The sequence below is a fragment of the Carcharhinus amblyrhynchos genome, chromosome 7 (genome assembly GCF_965287045.1).
Source record: "Carcharhinus amblyrhynchos chromosome 7, sCarAmb.v2.hapA, whole genome shotgun sequence".
Lineage (NCBI taxonomy): Eukaryota > Metazoa > Chordata > Chondrichthyes > Carcharhiniformes > Carcharhinidae > Carcharhinus > Carcharhinus amblyrhynchos.
In genome coordinates this window covers 75,532,994-75,560,216 of record NC_137330.1, presented here as the reverse complement: position 1 = coordinate 75,560,216, position 27,223 = coordinate 75,532,994, and the positions used below count along the sequence as shown (strand labels likewise).

The 27,223-nt window shown below is 41.8% G+C and overlaps 1 protein-coding gene across 2 annotated transcripts; it reads right to left on the bottom strand.

Moving 5' to 3' along the window:
- Positions 1 to 825: 825 nt before the first annotated feature.
- LOC145345506 (calcium and integrin-binding family member 4-like) lies at positions 826 to 25,787 on the bottom strand. Of its 2 annotated transcripts, none has more exons than XM_080193333.1 (7): positions 25,698 to 25,787; positions 24,135 to 24,169; positions 11,945 to 12,041; positions 9,555 to 9,702; positions 6,345 to 6,451; positions 3,593 to 3,681; positions 826 to 1,486 (listed from the first exon to the last, which is right to left on the bottom strand). In XM_080193333.1, the coding sequence occupies exons 1-7, from the start codon at positions 25,761 to 25,763 to the stop codon at positions 1,465 to 1,467; spliced, it is 564 nt and encodes a 187-aa protein (XP_080049459.1). In that variant the 5' UTR covers positions 25,764 to 25,787; the 3' UTR covers positions 826 to 1,464. The 2 variants fall into 2 exon arrangements, with proteins under 2 accessions (XP_080049459.1, XP_080049460.1); XM_080193334.1 differs by having other exon boundaries at positions 11,969 to 12,041.
- Between the last annotated feature and the right edge of the window lie 1,436 nt (positions 25,788 to 27,223).

Genomic DNA, 27,223 nt, shown 5'->3' with positions numbered 1-27,223 from the left:
GTTTTTTCAGTGCAACTTCATATTTGAATCTCCCACGCTCTGTGCAATGCAGAGGTCACAATCGTGAATCATGCTTGCACTATGGCTCCCCAAGAGCTCAGCAGCCAGCTTCACCAGTGAGGTTAGGCTTTGTCCTTCCCCCTACATCATGGCTCTTTTTTTAACTAAGTGCTCTACGATTGTGACTGGGAGCTCGCCCAAAGAATCAGCGCGATTCTCTCCCGTTTTCACACTTGTTCAGCACTTAGATTTTTTAAAAAAAATTCCACCCTAAGAGTCTTTCTTTCCTGATCAGATTAACCTCTCAATGCTGGAATCATCCTTGTGAATCAGTTTCACACTTTCACCAGTGTCTCGATATTGTTTTTGTGATTTGCAGACCAGGACATTGCACAGTACTTCAAGGGGTTAAACCAAGGTTTGATGCAAGTTTAATATAACTTTTTTACTTTTCAATTCCATCTCTCTAGAAATGAACTCCATGCTTGGTTTGCTTTTTAGTGATGCTGCAAGTTGAACAATAAAAACAAAGTAAATATTAAAGAACAAAAGTTAAAAAGTCCCGGTTACAAAACAGAACAGACTTCCACTGTGTACTGGGTATCTTCCACTGTGTGCAATCTTTCTACTTAATTTTCCCAATGCACATTAACTTAGTAAACCAGTATGGCTTAAGTGAAAAAACAGGATAATCTATCCATGCTTTTCTAGAAAAAAAAACTGGTATTATTTTCAAAGCACACCGTCTTAGATTTGGCAGAATTTGTGTACATTTTACCAAACATTTTAAATTATAAATTGAAGAACCTTTATTAATAATAATTTGGCAAACGCAGCCTTTATTGACATTCTTACAAATAAATGTAACTTACAAAAAAACTTAACTGTCAATGTTTAACCATTCTGAAAAATAAAATAAGATTTGACTGAATCATTATTTTTACCGCTTACACATCAGAGTTGGTACCACTCTGAATGCAGTTCTTTTCTTTCTTTTGGCCATTGCAGTTATAAGATAACAAACCTATATTTAATTAAGCTGTTAGATCAGTAGAATTGCAGAAAAATATTAGGCTGCTTAGTTGACATCTAGTCTAATTATTTATTTAGTATAATTTTTAAGTCAATATGATTTCCTGCTGCCTTTCTTTGATAATGACAGGAATCACACAAATGATGCACACTAGAAACGTAAGCATTATATTAGTTCATGTGTAACAACTCCAAGAAGATGAAAAATGTCCATCATCTCTGCAAGTGAAAAATAACATGACAAGTTTTGCAGATATCATCCAAAATATACAAGCATGAATCACACTCACAAGAAAACTTGTGACATTAAATTAAAAAGCTGCAGAATATTTGACTAAATATTAACTTATTGATTCACAACCTAAAATTTTGTGAATATAATGCATCAATATTAAATAAGATGCTTGCAGGCTTTGCATTCTTCCATTTCACTCACAGACGAATTGTAAAGGATCTAAGGAAAATTAAAACAGAAGAATCAATCCCAGAAGTTTACTTTTTGTTGAACTATTCTCTCTGGGGATCTTTATTACACATGACAAACAGCAAGGGATGAAAATTGTAAGAGTGACAAAAATGCTAGATGTATGTAGATAGGGGAAGAAGATCAATCAAATTATTTTAGGTATTCAGCAGCAGGCCAGGAGACATCAACAGGAGCCATTTCATGGACTTCCTGCTGGGCATCACGGCCTCTGCATGTCTCCAGAAGTGAAGTTTTTTAGCGTAATCAGCTCCATACTGGAATTCTGAGGTGCACAGAGCAAAAAAACTCGCAGGATTTATTCCCATTGGGAACTTTGAATTTTTTGAAGAGAATCCTGGCCCATTTATAATTGCAAATTCCTTCTTTATACCAAATGATCAGAAGTAGGATTGTATTCATTGGAGTTCAGAAGAATAAGGCAGGGGGTGGGATTTATAGAAAACTATAAATTTTTAACAGGAGTAAACAGGGTAGATGAAAGGAGGTGTTCCTGATGGTGGGGGTGTCCAGAACCAGGGCTCACAGACTGAGGATACAGGGTAGATCATTTAAGACATAGACAAGGAGGAATTTCTTCATCCAGAGAGGGGTCAGTCTATGGCATTCACTTCCACAAAAAATAGTTGTTGCCAAAACATTGAGTGTTTTCAAGAAGCATTTAGATGTGGCACTTCAGGCAAAGGGGATCAAACGATTTGGAGGGAAAGCGGGATCAGGCTATTAAGTTGAATGATCAGCCAGGATCAAAACAAATGGTGGAGCAGGCTCGAAATGCTGAATGCCCTCCTCCTGCTCCTATCTTCTGTATTTCTTTATGGTTCGCAGATCCTGAGAGTTATATGACTGCAAGTTTGGCAACTAGAGAAGAACACTGGAGTCCTTTATGGGTTTACTAACATTTTTCCTAATCAAACACAAGGGACTGAAATTCACCAGATTCTTTCAGGTCTAAGCTAGATTACAACAGGAAAGTGGTAAAATTTCAGCTCCATGATAAATTTCCATTATATCAAGTCAAGCAACCACTAAATCAAGTCTTGTTTTAATATTTCTACTTAAAATTAACCTAAAATCATCTGCTAATTGAAATAATTGGTATAATTGAAATCAATGTTTATTTTCCTCTGTTTGTTAGTTTCAGCAAAAATTTTGGATACAGATGTTAAAGTGAGGAATATTGCTTAATATGCATGTCTAACATTTTTGCCAATTATTAGGCCTTTCAGAAAATTGAAATCATATGTGTTAAGAACATAAAAATAGGAGCAGGAGTAGGCCATCTAGCCCTTCGAGCCTGCTCCGCCATTCAATAAGGTCATGGCTGATCTGAAGTGGATCAGTTCCACTTTCCCGTTTTCTCCCCATAACCCTTAATTCCCCTGTCTATCAGAAACCTATCTACCCGTGGTTTAAATATATTCAGTGAGGTAGCCTCCATCACTTCAACGGGCAGAGAATTCCAGAGATTCACCACCCTTTGAGTGAAGAAGTTCCTCCTCAACTCTGATCTAAACTGCCTCGCCCCCTTATCTTGAGTCTGTGCCCTCTAGATCTGCTATCCTTTCTAAGCGGGAAGAATCTCTCTACCTCTACCCTATCCATCCCCTTCATTATCTTTTAAGTCTCTATAAGATCCCCCCTCAAGCCTTCTAATCTCCAAAGAGTACAGACCCAGTCTATTTAGTCTCTCTTCATAGGCTCACCCCCTCATCTCCGGTATCAGCCTAGTGAACCTTCTCTGCACTCCCTCCAAGGCCAATATTTCCTTCCGCAAGTGTGGCAACCATAACTGCACACAGTACTCCAGCTGTGGCCTCACCAGTACCCTGTACAGCTGCAGCAAGACCTCCCTACTTTTATATTCTATCCCCCTCGCTATAAAGGCCAACATTCCATTCGCCTTCTTGATCACCTGCTGCACCTGCAGACTGGGTTTTTGCGACTCATGCACAAGGACCCCCAGGTCCCTCTGCACCGTAGCATGCTGCAGCTTTTTGCCTTTTAAATAATAATGTTCTGTATGCTTAACCAATATTTCTTTTTCAAACCAAACTATTTTTTGAGGTAACTTACTTTTGAAAGTCAGGTGATCTTTCAATTACATTTAGAAATTCTGCAAATGACAACATGCCATCATTGTTTAAATCTGCTTCATCCATGATCTATTAGGGATTTAAAAAAAAGATAAAATAAGTGACAAATTATAGCTTGCTGAATTATTTAGTTTGCATATCTAATGTCATATGTAAGTTCTTAAAGCTAGATAAATCCGGTAGGATGCAAGAAAAATCAACTGGAGATTCTGATCATTTGCACCGTGAATAAATAGCAAGTAACTTTATCTCTTTTTTGACAAATTGAAAGATAAACTGGAAGCCAAATTCATCTTTTTAATCATTCAACCTACTTTCAATTTGGCAAAGCAGCAGATCTAACATTTTGGTCATTAGATTCTAATTATAATTGCGATCAGGCCATTGACATATAATTGACATAAATTTCTTCCTTCTGATAATCAAATGCTCTTATTACTGAATTCAAATTTCATTAATGTATCTCTGTTCCTATTTTGTGTTATAGAGTTCCTAACATCTTATCCATATTTCAATGACTCTATTCATTTGCCTTGAGAATGCATATTTAATTAACATTAGATTTATTTGTGTATATATTTAAATTGCATTTCAACACTATACTTTCAAAAGTGTTATTAGTATTTTCCAACAGGCTGCAGTTGTACTTTGAGAAACTCAGGGCATCCAGCCAGGGACCAGTCTATTCACAATGTTGGCAGCCTGGCAAAAAGGTGGCTGAGAAGGAGGGGCTCCAATCTCTGAAGGTAGAGGGCAAAAAGCAACAGTAGATTATGCTGGTTTTGTGGGATCTTTCCTTGGCAATTACCAGCTGATACTTTGTGCAGCATAACTAGTGCATACTCTGGCAAGTTAACACCAAAAATGGCAGAATTGTATATAAAATACAAGCTGCTCATTAGTAATTTAAATAGGCCTAGCACCTGAATTGGAGAGAACTCTGGCCGAGAGAAGTATTGTCTCTCTCACTGTGGCTGTGGCAATGTGATGACAATCACAACTTACCATATTCAGGATGCAATCATCCTGATTCCATTGAGCAAGCGACTTGAAAATCCAGCCCTGTGTTTCTCAAAGATAATGGTCAATATTTGTGTGTAGCATAGATTAGGTAGCAATGTGTCTGAATATATTTCCTCACACCCTGCTTCCTGCAAGGACTTGACACCATTCTCCATCCTCTGCCTTCATCACTTCTTGTTCTGATGATGCAACCTTTCACACTAACAGTTCAGATGCATCTTCCTTGCTCCTCAACTGAAAATTTCACCCCACTCTCCCTCTCACTCCTTTGCACCCACATTTCTTTCTTTTGCAGACCACTTTAAATACGTGTCCTCTCATTCTTGCCTCTTTTACAAGCGGAAATAGTTTCTCCCTATCTACTCTGTTCAACCCCCTCATGATTTTGAACATTTCTATCAAATTTTCTCTTAGCCTTCTTGTCTCCAAGGAGAACAGTTGCAATCTATCAATCTATCCTCATAACTGAAGTTTCTCATCCCTGGAACTGTTATTGTAAGTCTCTTTTGCACCATTTCCAATGCGTTCAGATCCTCTCTACAGTGTGGCACCCAGAATTGTAGATAATATGCCAACTGAGGTCTAACTGGTATCTTATATAGTTCAGCATAACCTCCTTGCTTTTATTCTCTATGCCCCTATTAATAAAGCCAGAATACTATATTGACTGCTCTTTCCACCGGTCTTGCCACCTTCAATGAGTTAATGTCTTGACTGCTGTACAAACTATTCACAACTGTATTAACTCTCGATTCCTAGCCTCAATTAAAACTTTTGATTTTTCTTTGAAGTTTGCTTTCTCGCTTTAAATCTGGTTACTGCAATTGTCTTGTTAACTCAGAAAACTTTATTTACTCTTCCTTGAATTCTTTTGAACAATACTTCAGTCTCTGTTCTTTTGTCTTTAATTGTCTTAAGACATTGTTTCTGTCCCAATTCCCTGATTATCTGGGCAGTATCTGGTTCCTTGGGGAGCCTGGCTATTTGCAGATTCTGTGTCCTATCCAGCTTTTCCTGGCAGAGTTGTGAGATGTTTACTCCATGGTATTCTGTCTCCAACTGCCAACAAATTCAGCTGAAAGAACAAAGGAAATTCCTTCCCTCTGAAAAGTGGCCCCCTGTTGCTAAGCAACCACTGGTAGCTTAATTATTCTCCATGCTGTAACCCTCTCTAAGCACTTCCCACAGTTTTGCCACTCCACATCACCCTCTTCCCTGCCTGTCCAACATGTCCCTGACAGATAAAAGCAAATTAATGCAGATGCTGGAATTTGAAACAAAAACAGAAAGTGCTGGAAAATCTCAGCATTTGTGGAGAGAGAACAGAGCTAACATTTTAAGTTTGTACGACCCTTCATCAGAGCTGTCCTTGACAGCTTGACCTCAGTGAAGTCTCAAACCAAACTAAATGTCTGGGCCAATCATTGAATGCTACTTGCTTGGCCTACCATAGTGGCCATCACTCTTGCTTGGCACTCCCTATGGCTGGCAGATCTATGAGGCTGGATATCCTGGAGATGAATGGAAGTCCTGCTTCATATTAAGCGAAGTACTGTCGCCTCAAAATGTAAAGCAGCACGAGCTGAGTAAGCAGAGGTGAGCTTTCTGCCAAAATCTGTATTGTGATGTGGGGATTCCCACCCTCTGTATAGAATCCAGCCCCATATTATTGTGTGAAATTACAACAAATTTAAATAAAAGTTACTTACCCAGTGAGTCAACGTTAAAATATTTGTTTCATCCATCATTCCATTAGTTAAACGAAGTATGATATTCTGTATGTCTTCTTTGTCAATGTAGTTATTTGCATTTATATCTGTGTGCACAAGCAAAGATGATTGTTACAATTCAGTCTGCTAAACAAAACAAAAACAGATAATACATGCTGCTCAGGTTTTACAAGATTCTGTAACAGGCATTTAGAAATTTGACTCAGTGACATATAAAATAATTGAAATTAGCCAATCAAAAACCCAAGTAAATATTTTACAATCCCGACCCTGTAATTAATACTGGAACTGACTTGTTTGTAATTAAGAAATCTTAACTGGTAAATCTTGCTGATATTTTGACATATCCTGGCAATAGCATTGTTATACTGTATGTATCATTAACTACTGAATTAATTTATGAACAAAAGCAATACCAAGTACACTTGTAATACCAAATACAGGTAGCAAGTTGGATCCAAAGTTGGCTCAGTGACAGGAAACAAAGGGTAATGGTTGATGGATGTTTTTGCAAATGGAAAATAATTTCCAGCGATGTTTCACAGGGTGCGGTGCTGTATATGTTAACGTTTTAAACTTAAATGTGGGTGGCACGATTGGTAACACAAAAATGGGCAGAGTAGTTGATTGTGAAGAGAATAGCTGTCAGTTCCGGAATGATATCAATGGTTTGATTCAGTAGGCAGGGAAGTGGAAAATGGAGGTTAGTTCGGACAAATGTGAGGTAATGCACTTGGGGAGAACAAACAAAGCAAGAGATTAGATAAATGAGAAGATATAGAGGGATTGGGGAAGTGAAATACCTAGGAGTGCCTGTGCACAGGTCCTTGAAAGTGGCAGGACAGGTGGACAAGGTGGTCAAGAAGGCATATGGAATGCTTTACTATATTGGGTGAGGTATTGAATACAAATGCAGGAATGTAATGCTGGAACTGTATAAAATGCTGGTTAGGCTACAGCTGGAATTTTGTGTACAGTTCTGGTCGCCACATTACAGGAAGAACATTATTGTTCTGGGAGAGTGCAGCGCAGATTTACAAGAATATTGCGAGGGTTTGAAAATTGCAACACTGAGGGGAGATTAGATAGGTTAGGGTTGTTTTCTTTAGACTGAGGCTGCTAGGGGATGTCCTAACTGAGGTGTAAAAAATTAAGGGGCCAAGACAGGTTAGATAAGAAAAACTTATTTTCCCTGGCTGAGGGATCATTTACCAGGATGGATAGATTTACGGTGATTAATAGAAGGATTAGAGGGGACAAGAGGAGAAACCTCCTCATCCAGAGGGTGACAGACATTTGGATTTATTGCCTAAATTGATGGTTGAGAATGAAACTCTCAACTCATTTAAAAGGTATTTAGATCTGCACCTGAGATGCTATAACCTTCAAGCCTACGGACCAAGTGTTGGAAAATTAGGTTAAAATGATTGGCTATTTTATTTTACTCTTTTTGGCCAGCGCAGACATGATGGGCAGAATTTTACAAGATTTTTTCTAAGTGTCGGACAGGCGTGAAATTGGAAGAGTCCCAGATCCATTTTTTGGGCACGTTGTCAGGGTCAATCTTATGCATTCTGTTTACAAAAGTTTGGGCAAGTCTCTTTCACTCTACAGAAGGCAGTGGTTGGGGCTTAATATGCCCAAAAACCTGCAGCTCCGATCAGAACCTCAAACTGCACTTGCGCAGAAAAAAAGAATAACATAAAGCAGCTCCCCTACCAGATCCCTCCTGGGCCAGATTCAACCTCCCCCGGCCCCCGCAAACAATTGGACCCCTCCATCCCAGATTCACTTGCACGTAACCTCCATCAACCCCTGGCCCCGATGGTTGTCTTACGCCACCCTCTCTCCCCTGCCCCCAGTCAGCAATCAGCACACCAGCAAATCATCAGAGATACAAATTCACCTCTGCGCTCCCTCTCCAGCGCATCTGATCGAAACCTTATTATAGAATCATACAATGCACAAGAGGCTCTTTGGCCCTTCACATCAACATGCAAGAAACACCTGAGCTCCCACCTAATTCCATCTACCAGCCCATAGCTTGAATGTTATGACATACCAAGTGCTCAAGGCATTAAGAGGAAAAGAAAAAATAGATAAAGACAAACTATTTCCACCAGTTGGAGATTCTAGAACTAGGGGGCATAGTCTAAAAATTAGGGTGAGACCATTCAGAAGAGATATTAGGAAGCGCTTCTATGCACAAAGAGTGGTAGTGGTTGAAACTGTCTTCCACAAATGGCAATTGATCGGTTGCTAATTTTAAATCTGAGATCGATAAATGTTTGTTAAGTGAAGGTATTAAGGGAAATGAGCCAAAGGCAGGTATATGGAGTTAGGCAACAAATCAGCCATGATCTAACGGAATAGCAGGGGCTGAACAGCCTACTCCTGTTCCTATGTTCATTTCTTCTTTGGCTATCTCTCAGTTAATTTCATCTATGTCACCCATCTCCTGCTCCTTGAACCCACTGTTACTAAATTACTGACCATTTAGGTATGCCTCCTGAACCCCATGCTAGATAATATGATTCCATCTCTTCAACCTACCGTTCTGTCCTTTTTCAAAAAAAACTTCCCTCAAAGAACACCTCATTGACTTGTCTACTCTTAACCTGCAAGCTTCCATTCAAAAGACTGCATAGATAGTTGTTTGAAGTGTGAGGTTGACCATTACTCTATTAGGTAATGAATCTTGCGACTATCAATAAACCATGTTACTGCTAATAAACTTGACTCTGCTTACTTACGATTACTATTATTTCTAAGTACTACTAATCCTAACATTTAAAAATAAATCTTAAAATTTTCAGTAATATTAATAAATGTTGCTTAAACATAAAGGCTAAGATGTACCGGCTATTACCTTCCTCCCTGTTGGAGTCACTTAAATGCTTAAACTTTCTGACAATTTTTAAGTTCCTTGCTGTTTAGATTCAGTCCCTAATATTGGAGAAAGGAAAAACAGCAAAAATACTCACGAGCCAATTGCCTCATGGTTCTGAGAGGAATATACATATATTTAACTCTGCCTCAATTAACTTTGACATCATCCTTCTTCCTCAATCAAAATATAAATTCAGCTGATTTTCTATCAAATACCAACTTTTATTTAAAAAAGGTTAAACTTTTACACTCTATATTTAATTTTAATCAATAAAGGAATTTAAATGAGGAAAAACATACCATAGATACGAAAGGCATAGTCTGCTTTTACATTAAGCGATGCATTTTCACTGAAGGCTGATATCATTTCCAGGAAGTCTTCAAATGAAAATAAACCCTCTTCATTCCAACTAAACACCTTACATATTTGGTCTTTAAATGGATTCACCTGTTTCAGATCACAGATGATAGACTTAACTGTGAATATGGGTTAAAAGATAGCTCAAGATTACTCAACAAGTGAGACATTCCCAATGCAAGCTGACAAGACGGGGCTCTCACCTTCTGTCTTGGGCTTGATCTACATGATCTAAGCTGAGTGGAGTAGGCATTACACTTCCTCCAAGGCTTGATCTCATTTGCATCTTAGTGAAAAGGCCGAGATGCTGCTTTTAAAAATTGCTTCAAATGAAGCTAAAATGTAACCTAATGACTTCAACCAAGTACAACATGTCGATACTACACTTGGTCTTAGCCAAGTTTCTGGTCAATAGTAATCCCAAGGATGTGCCAGTCTTTTTAAGGTTGCCACAAACTGAGCAATGCTTTCACCTTCCACTCGTTTCCTTTGGTGGAACCTAATTCATTCCACAATGATCAGTGGCATTGGAGATTAATGCTAGTCAAGGATCTTTGTCAAGTCATTGTATGTTTTGGTTCCCAGATATTATGGATGAACCAAGTTCCAGAGAGAATTAAAGGTTTTACTTCCTATTGCACTGAGAAAAGCTGGTATAGGCAACTCATTTGCAATTTTATTTGCTTGTACAAAATACTGAGAATTCTCTGTGGAGAAACTCTGTGATTCATCTTCTTCATTGAAAGGCCCCATGGATCCGAAGTGATCTGCCATTTCTCTTGCAGACACTAGCGAGCTCAGTATATTTTTTTTACTATCTTCCCAATACTTGGGCAGCATGGCAGCACAAAGGTTAGCACTGCTGCTTCACAGCACCTGGGTCCTGGGTTTGAATCTGGCCTGGGCTCACTGTTTGTGTGGAGTTTGCACATTCTTTCCGTGTCTGCATAGGTTTCTTCAGGGTGCTCCGGTTTCCTTCCACAGTTAAAATATGTGTGGGTTAGGTTAACTGGCCATTGTAAATTGCCCTGTCGTGTCAGAACTAGCAGGGTAAGTATATGGGATAGGGCCTGGGTGGAATTGTGGTCAAGGCAGACTCGATGGGCCAAGTGGTCTCCTTCTGCACTGTAGGGATCCTGTGTATTCTCTGTTCATTTTTTTTATTGCCCTGGAAACTGTTGACTTAATGTATTTTGTTTCAGTTGGCCCCGACATAGCATTCCGTCTTTATAAGTATGTCAGGTGCTGCTTGGAATCTCATCCTTCTTTGGTTGGTAAAATAATCCCTCTTTTAAAACCACACATGGATTTTTTTAAACTTGTCTTCCTGTGCTGGCACTTCAATCTTTAATCTTGTTGCAGCTTCTCCCCAACCATCTAATATTTAAAGTGTGAGGACCCAGTTTTTTTTAAACTTAGGATCTTTTCTTGATGTACTCGATGAAATAAACTCCTAATTCATCACCAATTTTATGTTTGTAATATTAGGGGTTGTGGATTTAACAAAAAAATGTGGGGGGCGATTAAGCAGTGCAGCAGGCTGAGAGATTTAAATGTAGGTCATTTAGGCTTAGTCTGGGAGACTCGCGGAGCCATGGTGTCCAGGAGGGAGCCTGTGAAACGCCCTCCGGTGATGTCTCACAGCACATCTTACTCTTATAGTGTATGGATCTGTCAGTGATATTGGTGACAGAGAGATGTTTGAAGGATTCCTAGTTTCATGTAGCATCATGATTGGCCTCCTTGGCCCCTTGTGATTAAGCGGCCATTTGTGCTGCCAGTCTGCATGACAGAAACTATCCTGGTTAAAGCATAGGCTAAGACGGGTTTCCTGGAGGTGAAAGGAAAAAACTCTGGTTCTCAATGACATCTCTCTCCAGAACAAGCCTAGCTAGTCAATCATTGTCAGAATTCCTGAATATTGCAAAAATTTCTTGTTCTGGTGTCAAATTACCAAGTCAACTTTGAGAGTTGACTGTATTCTTCAATTCCACCAGCAGAAATGTCATTATGGAGCCAATCCAAAGCAAAAGGCACCCTGTTTATCTTCCTGAACATTAGTCGATAACTGACGAGCAGCGTTTGACCCCACCCAATTAGACAGTAGGTACAAGAATCTTCTTACAATCACTGCTCCACTCACACAAATAAATTTAAAATGTGAAAATGCATTGTCACCATGTTAGTAATTACAACATCCTATATGTGACTTTATCTCCCTGGTACAGCAAGCTTCCACAGTGTACACAAACAAGTAGAAAGACAACTTAAATAATATGAAAGGCATTACAATGTTGGACACTTTACTGTTAAAAGTCTGCTCCATACAAACCTTTATTGCTGGAATACTGCTGACCTGTTCAGATGTGATAACATGTGTTTTGAAGTCAGTTACTTCACCAGCTAGCTGAAGAAATATCTGATGAACACTAAAACATGAAATACATAATGATAAATTTGTTAATTGAGGTATAACGATCATGTATAATCATATTTATATACGCACATTTTTTTCACTTCAGATTTTCTCCAATGAAATATTTTATGTTAATCTGGTAACAACACTAAGCACTTTGAAAAACCTATGATTGTGAGAGACATTGGTTGGAATTTTATTTATTAACTGATTGGACAGAGTGGGGAGGCCAGCTGTGGGCTGGAAACCCCTTTGTTTCATCAATGAACTTTGGAAAAGGCATTAGCACCTTGCCTCTGGGTTTCCTGAACAATCGAAGAGGGCCAGTGAGATGACGAACCAAGGCTGTAATGGAAAAAATGGTGGTTAAAGTCTGAGCCCCCTGAAGGTGAGCTCTATCAACATCTTACAGATGTTGAAGGAGCTCACCTTCTACTCTTTCTTCATTCGTTCTTGGGATATGGGATTGCTAGCCAGGCCAGCATTTATCGTCCATCCCTAGTTGCCACAGTGCTGTTAGGGAGTTCCAGGATTTGGACATAGTGACAGCGAAGAAACAGCAATATATTTTCAAGTCAGGTTGCTGGAAGGGAACGTCCAGGTGGTGATGTTCTCTTGTCTGCCGCCCTTGAATCTAAATGGTAGCAGTTGTATGTTTGGAAGGTGCTATCTGATGAGACTTGGAGAGTTCCTGTACCTTATAGAAAGTACACACTGCTGCCATTATACATCACTGATGGAAGGAGTGAATGTTTGTGTATGGGGCATCAATTACGCGAGCTGCTTTGTCCTGGATGGTATCTAGTCTCGAGTGTTGTTGGAAATGCATTCAACCAGACAAACGGAGAATATTTCATAACTTCCTGACTTGTAGAGGGTGGACACCTTTGGAGTCAGTAGGTGAGTTATTTACTGCAGAATCTCTTGCTTGTCAGCTGTTCTTGTAGCCACAGTATTTATCTGGCTGATCCAGTTCAATTTCTGGTCAATGGTGGCCCCCAGGATGTTGATAGTGGGGGAATCAGCAACAGTAATGTCATTGAATATCAAGGAGCATGGTTAGATTCTCTCTTGTTGAAGATGGTTATTGCCAGTCATTTCTGCGGTGTGAATGTTACTAATACTTGTCAAGTCAAGCCTGGATATTGTCTAGGTCTTGCTGCTTTAGGATATGGACTGTTTAGTTACCAACATAGAAACATAGAAAACAGAAGCAGGAAAAGACCATTTGAACCTACTCCACTATTCATTATGATCATGGCTGATTATCCAAATCAATGGCCTGATCCTGCCTTTCCTCCATATCTTTGACTCCCCTCGCCCCAATAGCTTGTTTAACTCCTTGAAAACATACAATGTTTTGGCCTCAATTGCTTTCTGCAATAGGGAATTCCACAATCTCATAACTCAGTGTGAAAAATTTACTCATCTCCATCCTAATGGTTAGAACAAAGAACAAAGAACAAAATCAGCCCGGAAAACAGGCCCTTTGGCCCAACGAGCCCGCGCCGCCATCTCAACACCACCAGTCCCCCTCTCCACCCACGATCCCTGTCTAATGTTTTATGGCCATCCAGATTGAGGGAATCTGATTTAGGGACAATTTATTGTCAATCAGCCTAACAGCACATCTTTGGGGTGTGGGAGGAAACCTGAGCACCTGGAGAAAACCCACGCAAGCACGGGGAGAATGCGCAAACTCCCACAGACACCGGCCCAAATCCATGTGTCTGCACAGCAATCAGTGATAGTCACTGAGCTGTCGTCTTGCCCAGTATCTGGTCCAGTTTAGGCACACACTAACGACATGAAGCACTAGGCCAATCTTGAACAACCAAGAGCAGCCCCAGTACGACCCATCACGTGCATGCCCCTCGTTGGACACGAGGCGGACCGACTTAAAACCTGTGAATGAAAAGAGAAAAAACATTATTATCATACCATATCCATTTACATTACCAGGGACGTCCCAATGCTAATGACCCTTATTTAAGACAATCTCCTATATCCACCCATCTCCAACCCAGTCATGTGCCTGTCTAAGTTACTCTTAAATGACTCTAGTGTGTTTGCCTCCACCACCTTACTTGGCAGAGCATTCCATACCCCCACTACCCTCTGTGTGAAAACCTCCCTCTAATATCTGTGTTGTACCTCTCCCCCCTCACCTTAAGTCCATGGCCCCTTGTCCTACGTGTCTCTATCATAGGAAATAGCTTTCCTCTGTTTACTCTATCTATACCCTTCATAATCTTATATACCTCTATTAGTTCCCCCCCTCAGTCGGCGTCTTTCAAGGGAAAAGAGCCCCAATTTCTTCAATCTTTCCTCATACCCCAGTTCTTCCATACCAGGCAACATCCTGGTAAACCTCCTCTGCACTCTCTCCAGAGTCTCCACGTCCTTCCGGTAGTAAGGTGACCAGAACTGGACGCAGTACTCTAAATGCAGCCTAACCAACGTCCTGTACAACTGCAACATTAGACTCCAGCTCTTATATTCTATACCCCTTCCTATAAAGGCTAACTTACCATAGGCTTTCTTCACCACACTCTCCACTTGCACTGCCACCTTCAAAGACTTGCTGCGATTCTATACTCCTTACGGACTTACCCTTTACCATATAACTCCCCTCACATTTATCCGGATTAAACTCCATTTGCCATGTATCTGCCCAATCAACCAGCCTATCAATATCCCGGTGTATTGCCAGACACTGCTCCTCACTGCCCGCCAATCCAGCCATCTTGGTGTCATCAGCAAATCTGCTGATCACACCACCTACTCCCTACTCCAAATCATTTATGTACACTACAAAGAGAAGAGGTCCCAGTACTGAGCCCTGCGGCACACCACTAGTGACAGACCTCCAGCTAGAAAAGGACCCCTCCACTACTACTCTCTGACTCCTCTTTGCAAGCCAGTTCTCTACCCATCTAGATACCTGAGCACATATCCCATGAGCTTTAATCTTCTGTACCAACCTACCATGAGGAACTTTGTCAAACGCCTTACTGAAATCCATATAGACGACATCAACGGCTCGTCCTTCGTCAACCGTTTTTGTCACCTCCTCAAAGAATTCTCCCAGATTCGTAAGGCAAGACTTCCCCTTTACAAAGCCATGCTGCGTATCCTTAATCAGATCGCAACGCTCTAAGTGCACATACATCCTATCCCTAAGAATCCTCCCCATCAATTAGATTATGGTCCCAATTCTGGGCTCCTTCACTATCAAGAACATCTTTCTTGTATCTACTGCCTAATCCTATTAGGATTTTATAGATATCTATGTGAGCCCTGCAACCCCACCCCCCCCAACCATTCTTCTGAACTCCAGTGAATATAATCATAAGTGACTCAAACTCTCCTCATACATCAGTGTCGTCATCCCAAGGATCAGTCTGGTAAACATGCTTTGCAGTTCCACGATAACAAGAACATCTTTCCTCAGATAAGGACTCCAAAACTTCACACAATATTCCAGGTGTTACCTCACCAAGGTCCTGTACAATTGCAAAACACCCCTGTCCTGTACTTGAATCCTCTCGCTATGAAGGTCTACATACTATTTGCCTTCTGTATCGCTTACTGCACCTGCATGCTTACTTTGAGTGACTGGTGTATGAGGACACTCAGGTCTTTATGCATACTTCCTTCTCTTAATTTACAGCCATTCAGATAATAATCTGCCTTCCCGTTTTTGCTACCAAAGTGGATAACCTCCCATTTATCCACATTATCATGCATCTGTCCATTTACTCAGCTTGTCTAAATCACATGGAAGCATTTCTATCCTCCTCAAAGTTCACACTCCCACTCAGCTTTGTGCCATCTGCAAATTTGGAAATATACATTTAGTTCCCTCATCCATATCATTACTATACATTTTGAATAGTTTGGATCCTGACATTGATCCCCACAGTAACCCACTAATCACTGCCTGCAATCAGAAAAAAAACTGTTTACTCCTATCCTGTTTCCTGTCTGCCAACCAGTTTTCTATTTCAATACATTACCCCCAATCTCATACATAGACGCCAATCTTCAGTCAATTCAATTAACTGCACATGATATGGAATGGGTGAAGGCACTGGAAACTTCAAAGGCTATGGATCTTGACAATATTCAGACATTATTACTGAAGACCTTACCTCCAAAACTTGTTGTGCCCCTGGCCAAGCTGTTCCAGGACAGCTGCAGTACAGCTACACCATTGGCATCAACCCAGCAATGTAGAAAATTGCCCTGATATGTCCTCTGTACATAAAGCATGACAAATCCAACCAGGCCAATTACCACCGCATCGGTCTACTCTTGATCATCAGCAAACTGATGGAAGGTGCAATGCAATCAAGTAACACTGGTTTAGCAATAACCTGCTGATGCTTAGTTTGGATTCCCTCTGGACCACTCAGTTCCTCACCTCATATGGTTCGAACATGAACAAAAGAACTGAGCTCCAGAGGTGATTTGAGTGATTGCCTTTTATACCAAGACAGTCTTTGTCATCAAGACAGCATGTGACCAAGTGTGGCATCAAGGAGCCTGAGCAAACCTGGAATTAATGGAACTCAAGAAAAAAATGACTCCAACTAGTGGAGAGTTTTATCCAGCACAAAGGAAAATGGTTGAGGTTTTTGGAGATAAATTTCAGTTCCGTGACATCACCTTAGAGTTTGTGTTGGAAGTCTTGCCTTCTTTGAGCTGGACCTCTATGTTCAATCCCTCCTGTCCTGTAGAGCAACATGTAGGCAGTGGTACAGTGATACCACTGGACTAGTGATCTAAAGACCCAGCTTAATGCTCTGGGGACCTGGGTTCGAATTTCACCATGGCAGATCTGATGAAAATCTGGAAATAGAAGTATAGAAACCCATCTAAATCATTAATGCACTTTAGGGAAGGAAATTTGCTATCTCTGCCTACTATGGCCTACATGTGGCTCCAGATCCACTGCAATGTGATTGACTCTAAAATGCCCTCTGAAATGGCATAGCAAACCATTCAGTTCAGTTCAGGGCAATGAGAGATGGGCAACAAATGCTGGCCCAGCCAGTGATGCCCACATCTTATGAATGAATAAAAAATGTGGCTAAGAAGACAGCTGGTGTTGCTGCTGAAGTTGCTCATTGGCTGTGCAATGATAAAATTGCATAAGCTCTTCCCATGCAGTCTTGACAACACAGAAGTGCAGATCAAGCTGAGTCATGTTTAATGCAGGCAAACTGATTTCTAAGGAGTTGCAAATCACCTATCAAATAGTAAGAGTACACAATCAGAATTGTTGCAAGCACTAGTCTCTCACCTAGGTATGGTAGCAGCTATTCAGTTTCACTATCAGTTGTACTGAATAAGCACTCCCTGCTGTACTCTTGCCTAGTTGATCTTGGCCAACTCTAATTTGGGAAACCAATGTTCTGGCTGTTAAAGCCAGAATTCTGGATAAAATCCTCAGATAATTGTCTCTGCCAATATTTTAGTTACTTACCCAATAATTCTGCAGGTGTTTCTGGCTCACCTGCAACCCCACACAGTTTAATCAGGAACCTAACATATTTTTGTTAAAGCTTTAAACTCCACCCACCATATCCAACTGAGAACAAAAAAAGTTTGGATCTATGTTCATTTTAAGTACACAAGAGTAGTTCAGACCCATTTTCTTATTCACTTTTTTTTTCCTTCTGGAAAATGCATCTCCCTTTGGCATTTAAAATTGTGCTCATTTTGTAAAAGCTGGATCTTTATTTCAGACTTGCTAGGGTATAATTTCAGAACACCAGAAATATGCAGTACCCCACTCAATATGACTATTCTTCACAAAATAATCAAGAGAATATCAGGGTTTTATTTGACTGCAGAGGTATCATAGCTGAGTTCAATCCTATCCTCGACTGACATCAACATACATAGGCATTTTTGAACAGGAAATCAGGAGACAGTGATCAATTGTTGGATTTTGCTTTCCTAGCCCAGGATGAGAGTAATTATAGAATTTTAAATGCTATCCTGTGTCCAGCTAAGCCAGCATAGATCTAGAATCAATTCTGAGATCTTTTGATATTTTATAGTGCTATAATAGATAGTGGTTGGGATTTTACAGTCTTGCTCATCCCAAAACTGTAAATCCTGCCCGAGGTCAACAGGCCTTCCCATGTTCCACCTCTCGCCTACTCTGATTCCCATGGCAGGTGGGGCGATTAAATTCCGGCCAGTGTATCCATCAAGCTAGAGAGCTTTTTATAACAGAATTTAGTATGAAATTTAAGTACAAACATTTAGTTTTAATAAAGTTGGCAAATTTCAAGAAAATTCCATATGAAAGTCTAATCATGCTTCATGAAAATTATATTCTAGATTAAATTTCAATCCACTTCAGATCAGCCATGATCTTATTGAATGGCAGGGCAGGCTCGAAGAGCTAGATGGCCTACTCCTGCTCCTATTTCTTACATTCTTAAATTCGAAAGTGAAAATTAATAAGTGATGTTCTCCGGCCTACTGAATATTCTCAGCATTTTTTGTTTTTATTTCAGAGAGCCAACATCCATGGTCTCTTGCATCCTTTAATATTCTTCTTTCCAAGCAATTAATTCTGTTAAAATAATTTTTCAATTCTGATACTGCAAGTTAATAATATTTTTAATTCTTTCACGGGATGTCACTGTCCAAGCTACCATTTGTTGCCCATCCTTCATTGCTTTTGAGAAGATGGTGGTGAGGAACTCATGTAATCTTTTCTAACATCCTTTTTTATGTCATTGCCTTAATTTGATACTGTGCTGATTGTGCCTTTAAGGGCTGGGTCACATGGCTTGAGGAACCAATTGGGACTAAGAGTGGGTAATCCCTCAGGAAGTGGAGTTCCCTCTTAGACAGAAGACAGTTTGAAGACATGTAGGGACCAGGACAGCTGGTGCGGTGCTCTAGGATAGTCAGCAATGTTGCTGCCTCTGTTGTTTTTTTCTTGTCGATAAATATTTTTAGTGTTCCTGACAAAGTCTCAGAGTATGCATTATTAGACACCATGAAAACAATGGTCATGTCTGCAACAAGCAGAAAGAGAGAGCGAGAGAAAATATGAGAGGCTGGAAAACATGATAAAGCCAGGTGGCAGGTGGTAAGAAACCCTGGCAGAAGGACGTTGCAACTGGAGACCCTGGGGATGATCCTCAGTATATTCCTGTATGTGTGGTGGGAGACGGGTGGCAGAGATAAGTGATCTTACCATTTGTAAATATGCATGTTATATTTTAGAACAAAGAACAGTACAGCAAAGGAACAGGTCTTTCGGCCCACCAAGCCTGCGCTAATCATGTTGTCCTATCTAGACCAACTGCCTGTATCCCACTGTACTCCACTTGTTCATGTGACTATCCAGATAATTCTTAAATGTCGTTAACATATCTGCCCCAACCATTGCAGTTGGCAGTGCATTTCACCACCCTGTTTATAAAAAAACTTCTCCAGTGCATCTCTACTGAACCTTCCTCTCCTACCTTGAACCCGTGTCCCCCTTGTGATTGCATTTTTTTTCTGCCCTGGGAAAAAGCTTCCAACTGTTCACTTTATCTATGCCCCCCATTATTTCATAAATTTCTATCAGATTGCCCCTCAGCCTCTGTCTTTCCAGTTTATTCAATCTCTCCTCATAGCTAATACCCTTCATACCAGGCAACATCATGGCAAACCTTTTCTGTACTCCCTCCAAAGCCATTAGCTCCTTCTGGTAGTGTGGCGACCAGAATTAGACATAGTATTTCAAATGTGGCCAAACCAATATTTTATATAATTGTAACCTAAATTGCCAACTTTTATACCCTATGCCCTGACCAATGAAGGCAAGCATGCTATATGTTTTCTTCATCACCTTTTCCACCTGTGCTGCCACTTCTAATGATCTGTCGACTTGTACTCCCAGATGTGTTTATTCTCCCGACGGTTCTGCCATTTATTTTATAGCTCCCACCTGAATTGGATCTACCAAAATGCATCATCTCGCATTTGTCCGGATTAAATTCCACCTGCCATTTCTCCCTGCTATTTTCCAGCCTATCTATATCCTGCTCAATTAATTAAAATGCATTAAGGATGGCACAAAAGATAATGTGTCAAGGCCACAGCATTTGAGAGTGACTGGATGCCAGTATGATGTAGAGCAAACAGTAAGTATTTGAGGCTTGAGCAGCTTCAGCTCAGAGTCATTGAGCTAGAGGCTGGTCTGCAGACATTGCAACATATTAGGGAATGGAAAAATTACCTGGATCCTTTGTACCAGCAAGTAGTCACGCCACTTAAGAAAGGGTCTTCTGATCTGGTCAGTGGTCAGGTACAGGAAGGTGTAAAGTTTAAGGGAAACTCCACCATCATCATTATCTCTTGGCTCTATGTTTTCAGCATGATCTATATTGCTATATGAGGACACAGAAGTTTAATAGAATCCCTACAGTGTAGAAGGAGACCATTCAACCCATCAAACCTACATTGACAACAATTCCACCCAGACCCTATCCCTGTAAATCCATGTATTTACCCTGCTACTCCCCAACTAAGGGACAATTTAGTATGGACAATCAACCTAACCCGCACATCTTTGAAGCGTGGGAGGAAACCAGATATCGTCAAATTCTGCTCTAGCCTCTCTTGTTATGCAACACTTCGTCCTGCAAATAGAGAAGTGCTGAGATTTTGGGATGTTTGATATAGAAAAATTCAAATGTTCAACCTGCATATATTTCACCTGAAGAATTAAATATTCATTATCTAGATCAATTGTACACTGAAGTTGGTTTGTGAGGGTCATTCTTTCACATTGTTATACAAAGGAATCTCCAATTTTTAATGGTTGGAATAAGTAAGTTCAATCAAGCAGCTTGGATTTTTTTTGTGAAGGTGCCCTTCATTATTGCAATTCATCCACAAACAAGTACTGCCAAACATGCTCAATATACAATTTGTATTTTTCTGCTGCCATTTCTCCTATCGTACAAGTACAAATACATTTCCTTTAAAAGCAGTTGCAATCTTTCCAACTGCATGCACTTCATTTCCTTTTTCTCAGTGAGCTCCATTGGCACACCCAATGTAGGCCAGAAATCCACAAGGACAACCTCAAATAATTCTACAAGACTGAACAAGGCTGTTGGTGGTAACATTGCATTCAGTGCTTAAGAGATTTCGTCACATTAGTGCCAAGATTGGAAAGTTTAGTTTCCATTTCTATGTAAACAAGAGAAACATAAATTAAAATAATTAGTTCATCAAATCTCGTTTGAACGTTATGTAATCTGTGGTTTGCTTTCCTTAAAATCTCTTCTCCCGATTATGTATTGCCTGTTATGAATTACATAATGCAGGCCCAGACTGCTGAAAGGTACATACATTGAATCATGCACCCACTGTTTCACCATATGCCTGCAAAACTCACCCTATAAAGAGTTAACACACAACAATAAACTGTGCTACAGACAATTTATATTTTGGTTCGCTTACTGTTGCGATTGAGCAACTACTCATTATTTTAGGCTGATCTTGCTATGGTAACCATATTAACTTATGTGAGATTTGAACCACTGGGGGGCGGAGAAGGCTTGGCCTGACAAAATAAAGCAAGAATGAAGAAGATTGAAAAACTAATTTGTGAGAAGCACATATAATTGATATTAATATCAAATAACAAACTAAGATAGTTTGAAAATAGGATTTGCAGGGATTAACAAATATGGACTGTAATCTAGTAGTAAAGCAAATGTAATAAGTGGTGTGTTAACAAAACAAGAAATATATAAAATCATTCTTAAAAAATTGAAAATATTTGATTATTCTTATACTAAAAAAATTTTTAAATTTTTTTGTAGTATGCTAAATTGTCAAGTATAATGGCACAAAAATTCTCCTTGGACTGTCATTGGACACCTGTTGCAACTGTGACAGAATGCACAGGAAAACTGCATTCATCCTGTTATGCCAGTTCCCAGCAGTTTCCGAAACGTTCTGGTTGGTCATATAAACAGAACAAAACCTTTCTCTTTACAAGGTGAATGACACAGGGATCCTCCACGTCACAAATTTCCAGTTTCAGGTTCAGTTAAGGCTTAGCATAGGACTGGAGTCCAGTAGTCCTAATAAGATGAAATCTGGCTCAAACACGATGGGTGAATGACCTCCTTCTGTGCCGTAACCATTCTATGATAATGGCCTGCAGACCTGTTGAGTTGGGTCCCACTGAGGGAATTCAGGTCATGTCAGTGATCTAAATTTCTAAAGACTGAGAAACTTGGATCTTCTCCTTTCCATCATGCTTTGATGAGAAGATGTACCACACATTCCACTGTTGAATATAATGGTTAATTGTGCTAATCATATACAGGAAACCTTTTCTTCAATACTGGATGTGCCCCATACATATTCAGTTGTACATAATGAACTCCTCCATTTGTGTTAGCATTTGTAGCACACTGCTGATGTGACCTTCAACACAGGTCGAGCGTCTAAAAACATCCTATACAAACAGTAACCACAAGATCTGGAACTCCAGATTTTTCAGTCAAGGGGCAATTTATCCTCAAGTTCAACCCCTAAATGCTTGTGCTTTGTATTTTACCAAGTACACTCTTCTTTAGTTCACACTAGTTGCACTGGAGTTGACATCTTAGAGTTGGTCTTTAGTTGTTACAAAGTGAGTGATAGTGGATGGTCAAATGTAACGAATATTGTTTTTTGCTAGGACACATTCAGAGAAATAAAGAGATGCAAGGTATAATGAATCACTGAGGAGTAGCACCCATAGCCACCCCCCCTCTACACCAACTCTACTCAGCTCACCTCTCACAGATGGAAAATTATCAGTCAATGGAGTTATGATATATTGAATATATTTCCTCATCCATATATTGTTAACATGTAATGTGCAGCTCAATGCATTTCATATATACAGGCAGAATTTTGTGACATACATGCTTCAACCATCTACTATGTACAAATTTGAAGGCATTCTACCATACATTGTTTGGTAGAGCAGCCGACTCATCTGAATTCCCAAATAACAGCCAGCAACAAAACAGAGTACTGTTATTTTAGGATTACGTGATTTATCAATCCCATCACAACATGTATTTATTTGGCACTTGTAATACAGGAAAAAGTTCCACAATTGAAAACTAGCTCAAAGAATATGGTATCGCATGTGCACAGATGAGTATTAATGAAGGCCTAAAAGGAAGTTAGAGATGTGAAGAAGGAATTCCAGAATATGGGGCCCATCATGGTATGACAGAGTATGTGGGATAAACAAGAGGCTGAAGTTCGGAATGGAGCTGGAGAGGCTTTGCAATGTTGGAGAAGGTTGAGGAAGGATTGAGAATTTTATCCCCTTCTCTTTGTAGCTTTTCAAAAAAGCTTTTGAAACATTTTCCTCGGATGGAGAAAGCTAGCACGAGGGGGCATGGCTTTAAATTAAGGGGGGGTAGTTATAGGACGGATGTCAGGGGTAGGTTCTTCACCCAGAGGGTGGTGAGGGATTGGAATGCCCTGCCTGCTGCAGTTGTAAATGCGCCTAGTTTGGGGGCGTTTAAGAGATCTGTGGATAGGTTTATGGATGAAAAGGGATTGGTTTAGGTTAGAGGGTCATTGTTTTTTAACTGGTCGGCGCAACATCGTGGGCCAAAGGGCCTGTTCTGTGCTGTAATGTTCTATGTTCTATTTAATCTCATTACTTATCAAAATACAGCAGCTAGTGCCATGAAAAGGGACATGGCTTCTGCAAGGGTTCCCTTTGCTGATGTCTCTGAGGTTTCCTGAACTGACTGAGTTCTGCTGAGTCCTCCATTGGAAGATTGCTCACAAAAATCGGGAGGAGCACAAATGGTATATTTTTTGTCTGATCAGGGTCGGAAATAGGTGTCCTGATCCTGATTGGAATATTTGGGCCAAGGATTCAAGTAATTCGAGTTTTCATTCATGATGCTATACCTGAACTAGTGCTAACTCATCATCTGGAGGTGTCTTTAATCACATTTCCCTACTGGTAAGGAATCATAAAAAGTACAGCACAGAAAAATGAGCATATGCAACGCAAAATACAAAGCAACTTTATAAATAAACTTACCGTTGAATTTCTATTGTTGTCAAAAACGTTAGTGACTGCAGAAATATAAAAACAATGATTAACACACAGCATTTTTTTTCAAGGCATTATCTGTTATCAGTGGCTTGAACATTCTGGAGCCGGTAATACTAAATTTACTGTCTATTGCAGTAATACATAGAGTCAATTTTGGTTTATCTGACATGAAGGCATAAGCCCTTTTTCATGTTGGATGTGATTTCTCTATCATGCCTATTGAAGTTAGCATTGCAAGGCCCTTTAAGTTGCTTCAATAAGATAGTTTTATGGTTTTCTCCATAAGATGTTAGATGTGAAACCAGTGTGAAGATTATATTTCCCTTGGGTATTCATCTCCTTAACTTGAAATCATCCATACTTCAAACAACTGATCAGTAGCTTGAACATCCTGGGGCCAGTAATATTAAGTATGCTGTCTATTGTAGTGATACATTGGAGTCAATTTTGGTTTATCTGTCATGAAGGCACAAGCCCTTTTCCATGTTGGATGTGACTTCTCTATCATGCCTATTGAAGTTGACATAACAAGGCCTTTTAAGTTGCTTCAGTAAGATAGTTTTATGGTTTTCTCCATAAGATGATAGATGTGAAACTGGTGTGAAGGTTATATTCCCCTTGGCTATTCATCTCCTTAACTTGAAGTCATCCATACTTCAAACATCTGCACTTTACAGATTTTCAAAGGCCAATTCTGTAGTGAAGATCACTGTGAGGGAAAATAGTGTTACTCCAGATACAGTCGGCAATGTTTCATCATCTGCTGGTATCCCATACTCCAACCCCAACTAATTCAGCATCAAATTACATGAATGAACTGATCTACACTGCATGATGGTGGTGGTGTTCCCATGCTTCTGCTGCCCTTGTCACATCACATCAAATATCTCAACTACCTCCACTTTCAGTATGATGTGAGCAGCACCACGTCCTCAATAAGCTCATTTTTTTTTTGGATGAAGGTATCTACAGTTTCAGATCGCTGGCATTAAACATAGCACCTCAGCCTACCTTACCAACCAGTCCATATCACAATCTTTCCTGTAGCAAACTCACGCCTACACCCTACCTCACCAGCACCCAACGATTCACAACCGAGCCCCATCTCTTCCCTCTCCTCTCCAACACCATATCTTACGCCCACCCTCTACCCCCGCAGCCCTTTCCAACCCTCTAGCGCCAATCCCCCTCGACCACCATCACCCTCTTGCCAACCTGTCTCCCCAATACCCCACCCCGTCACCACCTCCTCTATCCCCTCACACCCCACCTCCATCCCTTCGCCCCCCCACCTCCGCCCTCTCACCCCCCACCTCCGCAAGCTCACCCATTCCTCCGGCCCCCTCCTCCGCACTACCTACCAGCTCACATAGCCCCCACCCCCCCTCCTCCTCCCTGTGATGCTCCACCCGGACCCCCCTGGCCCCACTCCCCCACCCCCACCCGCATGGCCCCACTCCCTCCCCCATCCCCACCCCTGGCCCCACTCCCCCACCCCAGCCTCTTCACACCCCCCCCCCACCCCCGGGGGTTTTGAAGCTGGGTGACCTGGTAGTCCCAGAGCTCCTCGCTGCTGAGAGGGAAAGCCCCGATTGATCGGTGAGCCTGTCCCATTACCGCCGCCGCTGCCGTTAACCTTCAAACTGACCCTCGCTCCATGCGCGCGCGCAACGCCCCCCCCCCCCCCCCCGACACCCGCGCGCTCTGTGAGCGTGCAGCCCCCTCGCACATCCCTCCGTCACTCCCCAACCCCCGCGCGCGCCCCCTCAGCCCCCCCGCGCGCCCCACCTCTCAGGGCATGCCCCCCCCCCCAACCACCCGCACGCGCCCCCCAACTCTCGCGCCTCCCCCCCCCCCCCACCCCTTGCGTGGGTGCTCCTCCACTACGAACTCCCCCTCTCCACAAGGAACACCCCTTGCCACACTTGCAAACCCCCTCCCCCCCACCCCCACAAGCGCCCCCATCCCCTGTGTGCGAACACTCCCCCCTGCGCATGCCCCCAGCCCTACAGGTGCCCCCTCCCACCCCCCTCACCCCGTGTGTGCCGCCATCCATCGCGTGCAGCCCCACCCCCTTGTAGCTGCTCCATCACCCTCATGTGTGGCCGCCACCCACTGTGTGTGCCCTCCGCACGCACCTCACCCCCACAGGCTCACCCATCCACCTCCATGTGCCCCCACCACCCTGCATGCAACCGCTCCCCCGGCACGTGTCCCCACCCCCACAGGTGGCCTCACCACCCCCCTCCCCCCCACGTGCACCCCCTCCCTCACGCACGCCCTCACCCCCACAAGTGCCCCCTCCCCTATGCACACCCCTCCCCAATGTAAGCACCTCTTGCCACACGTGCACATCCCTTTCCCCTGTGCACACAACCCCTCCCTCTGTGCATGCACTCCCTTCCTCCATGCACACACCCCTTCCCCCGTGCATGCACCCCCTCCCTCCATGCGCGCACCCTGCACTTTCCCCATGTGCACACACCTCTACCTTGCGTACACACCCTTCTGTCCCCCCCGCCGTGCACCCCTTCCCTCTGCATGCGTCCCCTCTCTCAGCACACACATCACAGCTCCCCTGCCTCCTCCACACGCATTCCTCTCCCCATTGTGCACATCCCCCTCCCCTCTCCCTGCATGCATATCACCATCTCCTGTTAATTGCACAATTCCTTTCCCCCTGCGCACGTACCTCTCTCCCCCGAACGTGCATCCTCCTCCTTCCCTGAGCCGCAACCGCGTTCCCCCCTGCATGTGAATCCCCTCCCCGCATGCCTCCACACTTGTGCCTCTGTGTGCGTTCAGACAGACTCATAGCAACAGAGCATGGCATGGGAATCTCCTGGTTGTTCCCCTGGCACTAATTTTGCGTATGTGGCCAGCCACACTGGATGGCTCGGCCTCACGAAATGTTGGACAACCAGCCAGGCAGGACACATAACGTGAAGACATTCCTCACTTTGCAATATTTGCCATCCCCAGGTGAGATCCAGAAAATTCACACACAGTGACCCTCCAGCAAATTCTGCAAAAGAATATTGTTAGCAACAACAATCCAGCTCAATTCATTTGCT

Bases quoted from the DNA above. Each gene is read 5' to 3' on its own strand.
- LOC145345506 (XM_080193333.1), bottom strand. From the start codon at position 25,763: ATGGGACAGGCTCACCGATCAATCGGGGCTTTCCCTCTCAGCAGCGAG. The intron at 24,170-25,697 runs GTCACCCAGCTT...ATATTTCTGCAG, and splicing joins AGGAGCTCTGGGACTACCAG to TCACTAACGTTTTTGACAAC. The intron at 9,703-11,944 runs GTTTGTATGGAG...GATCTGAAACAG, and splicing joins GCAGTATTCCAGCAATAAAG to GTGAATCCATTTAAAGACCA.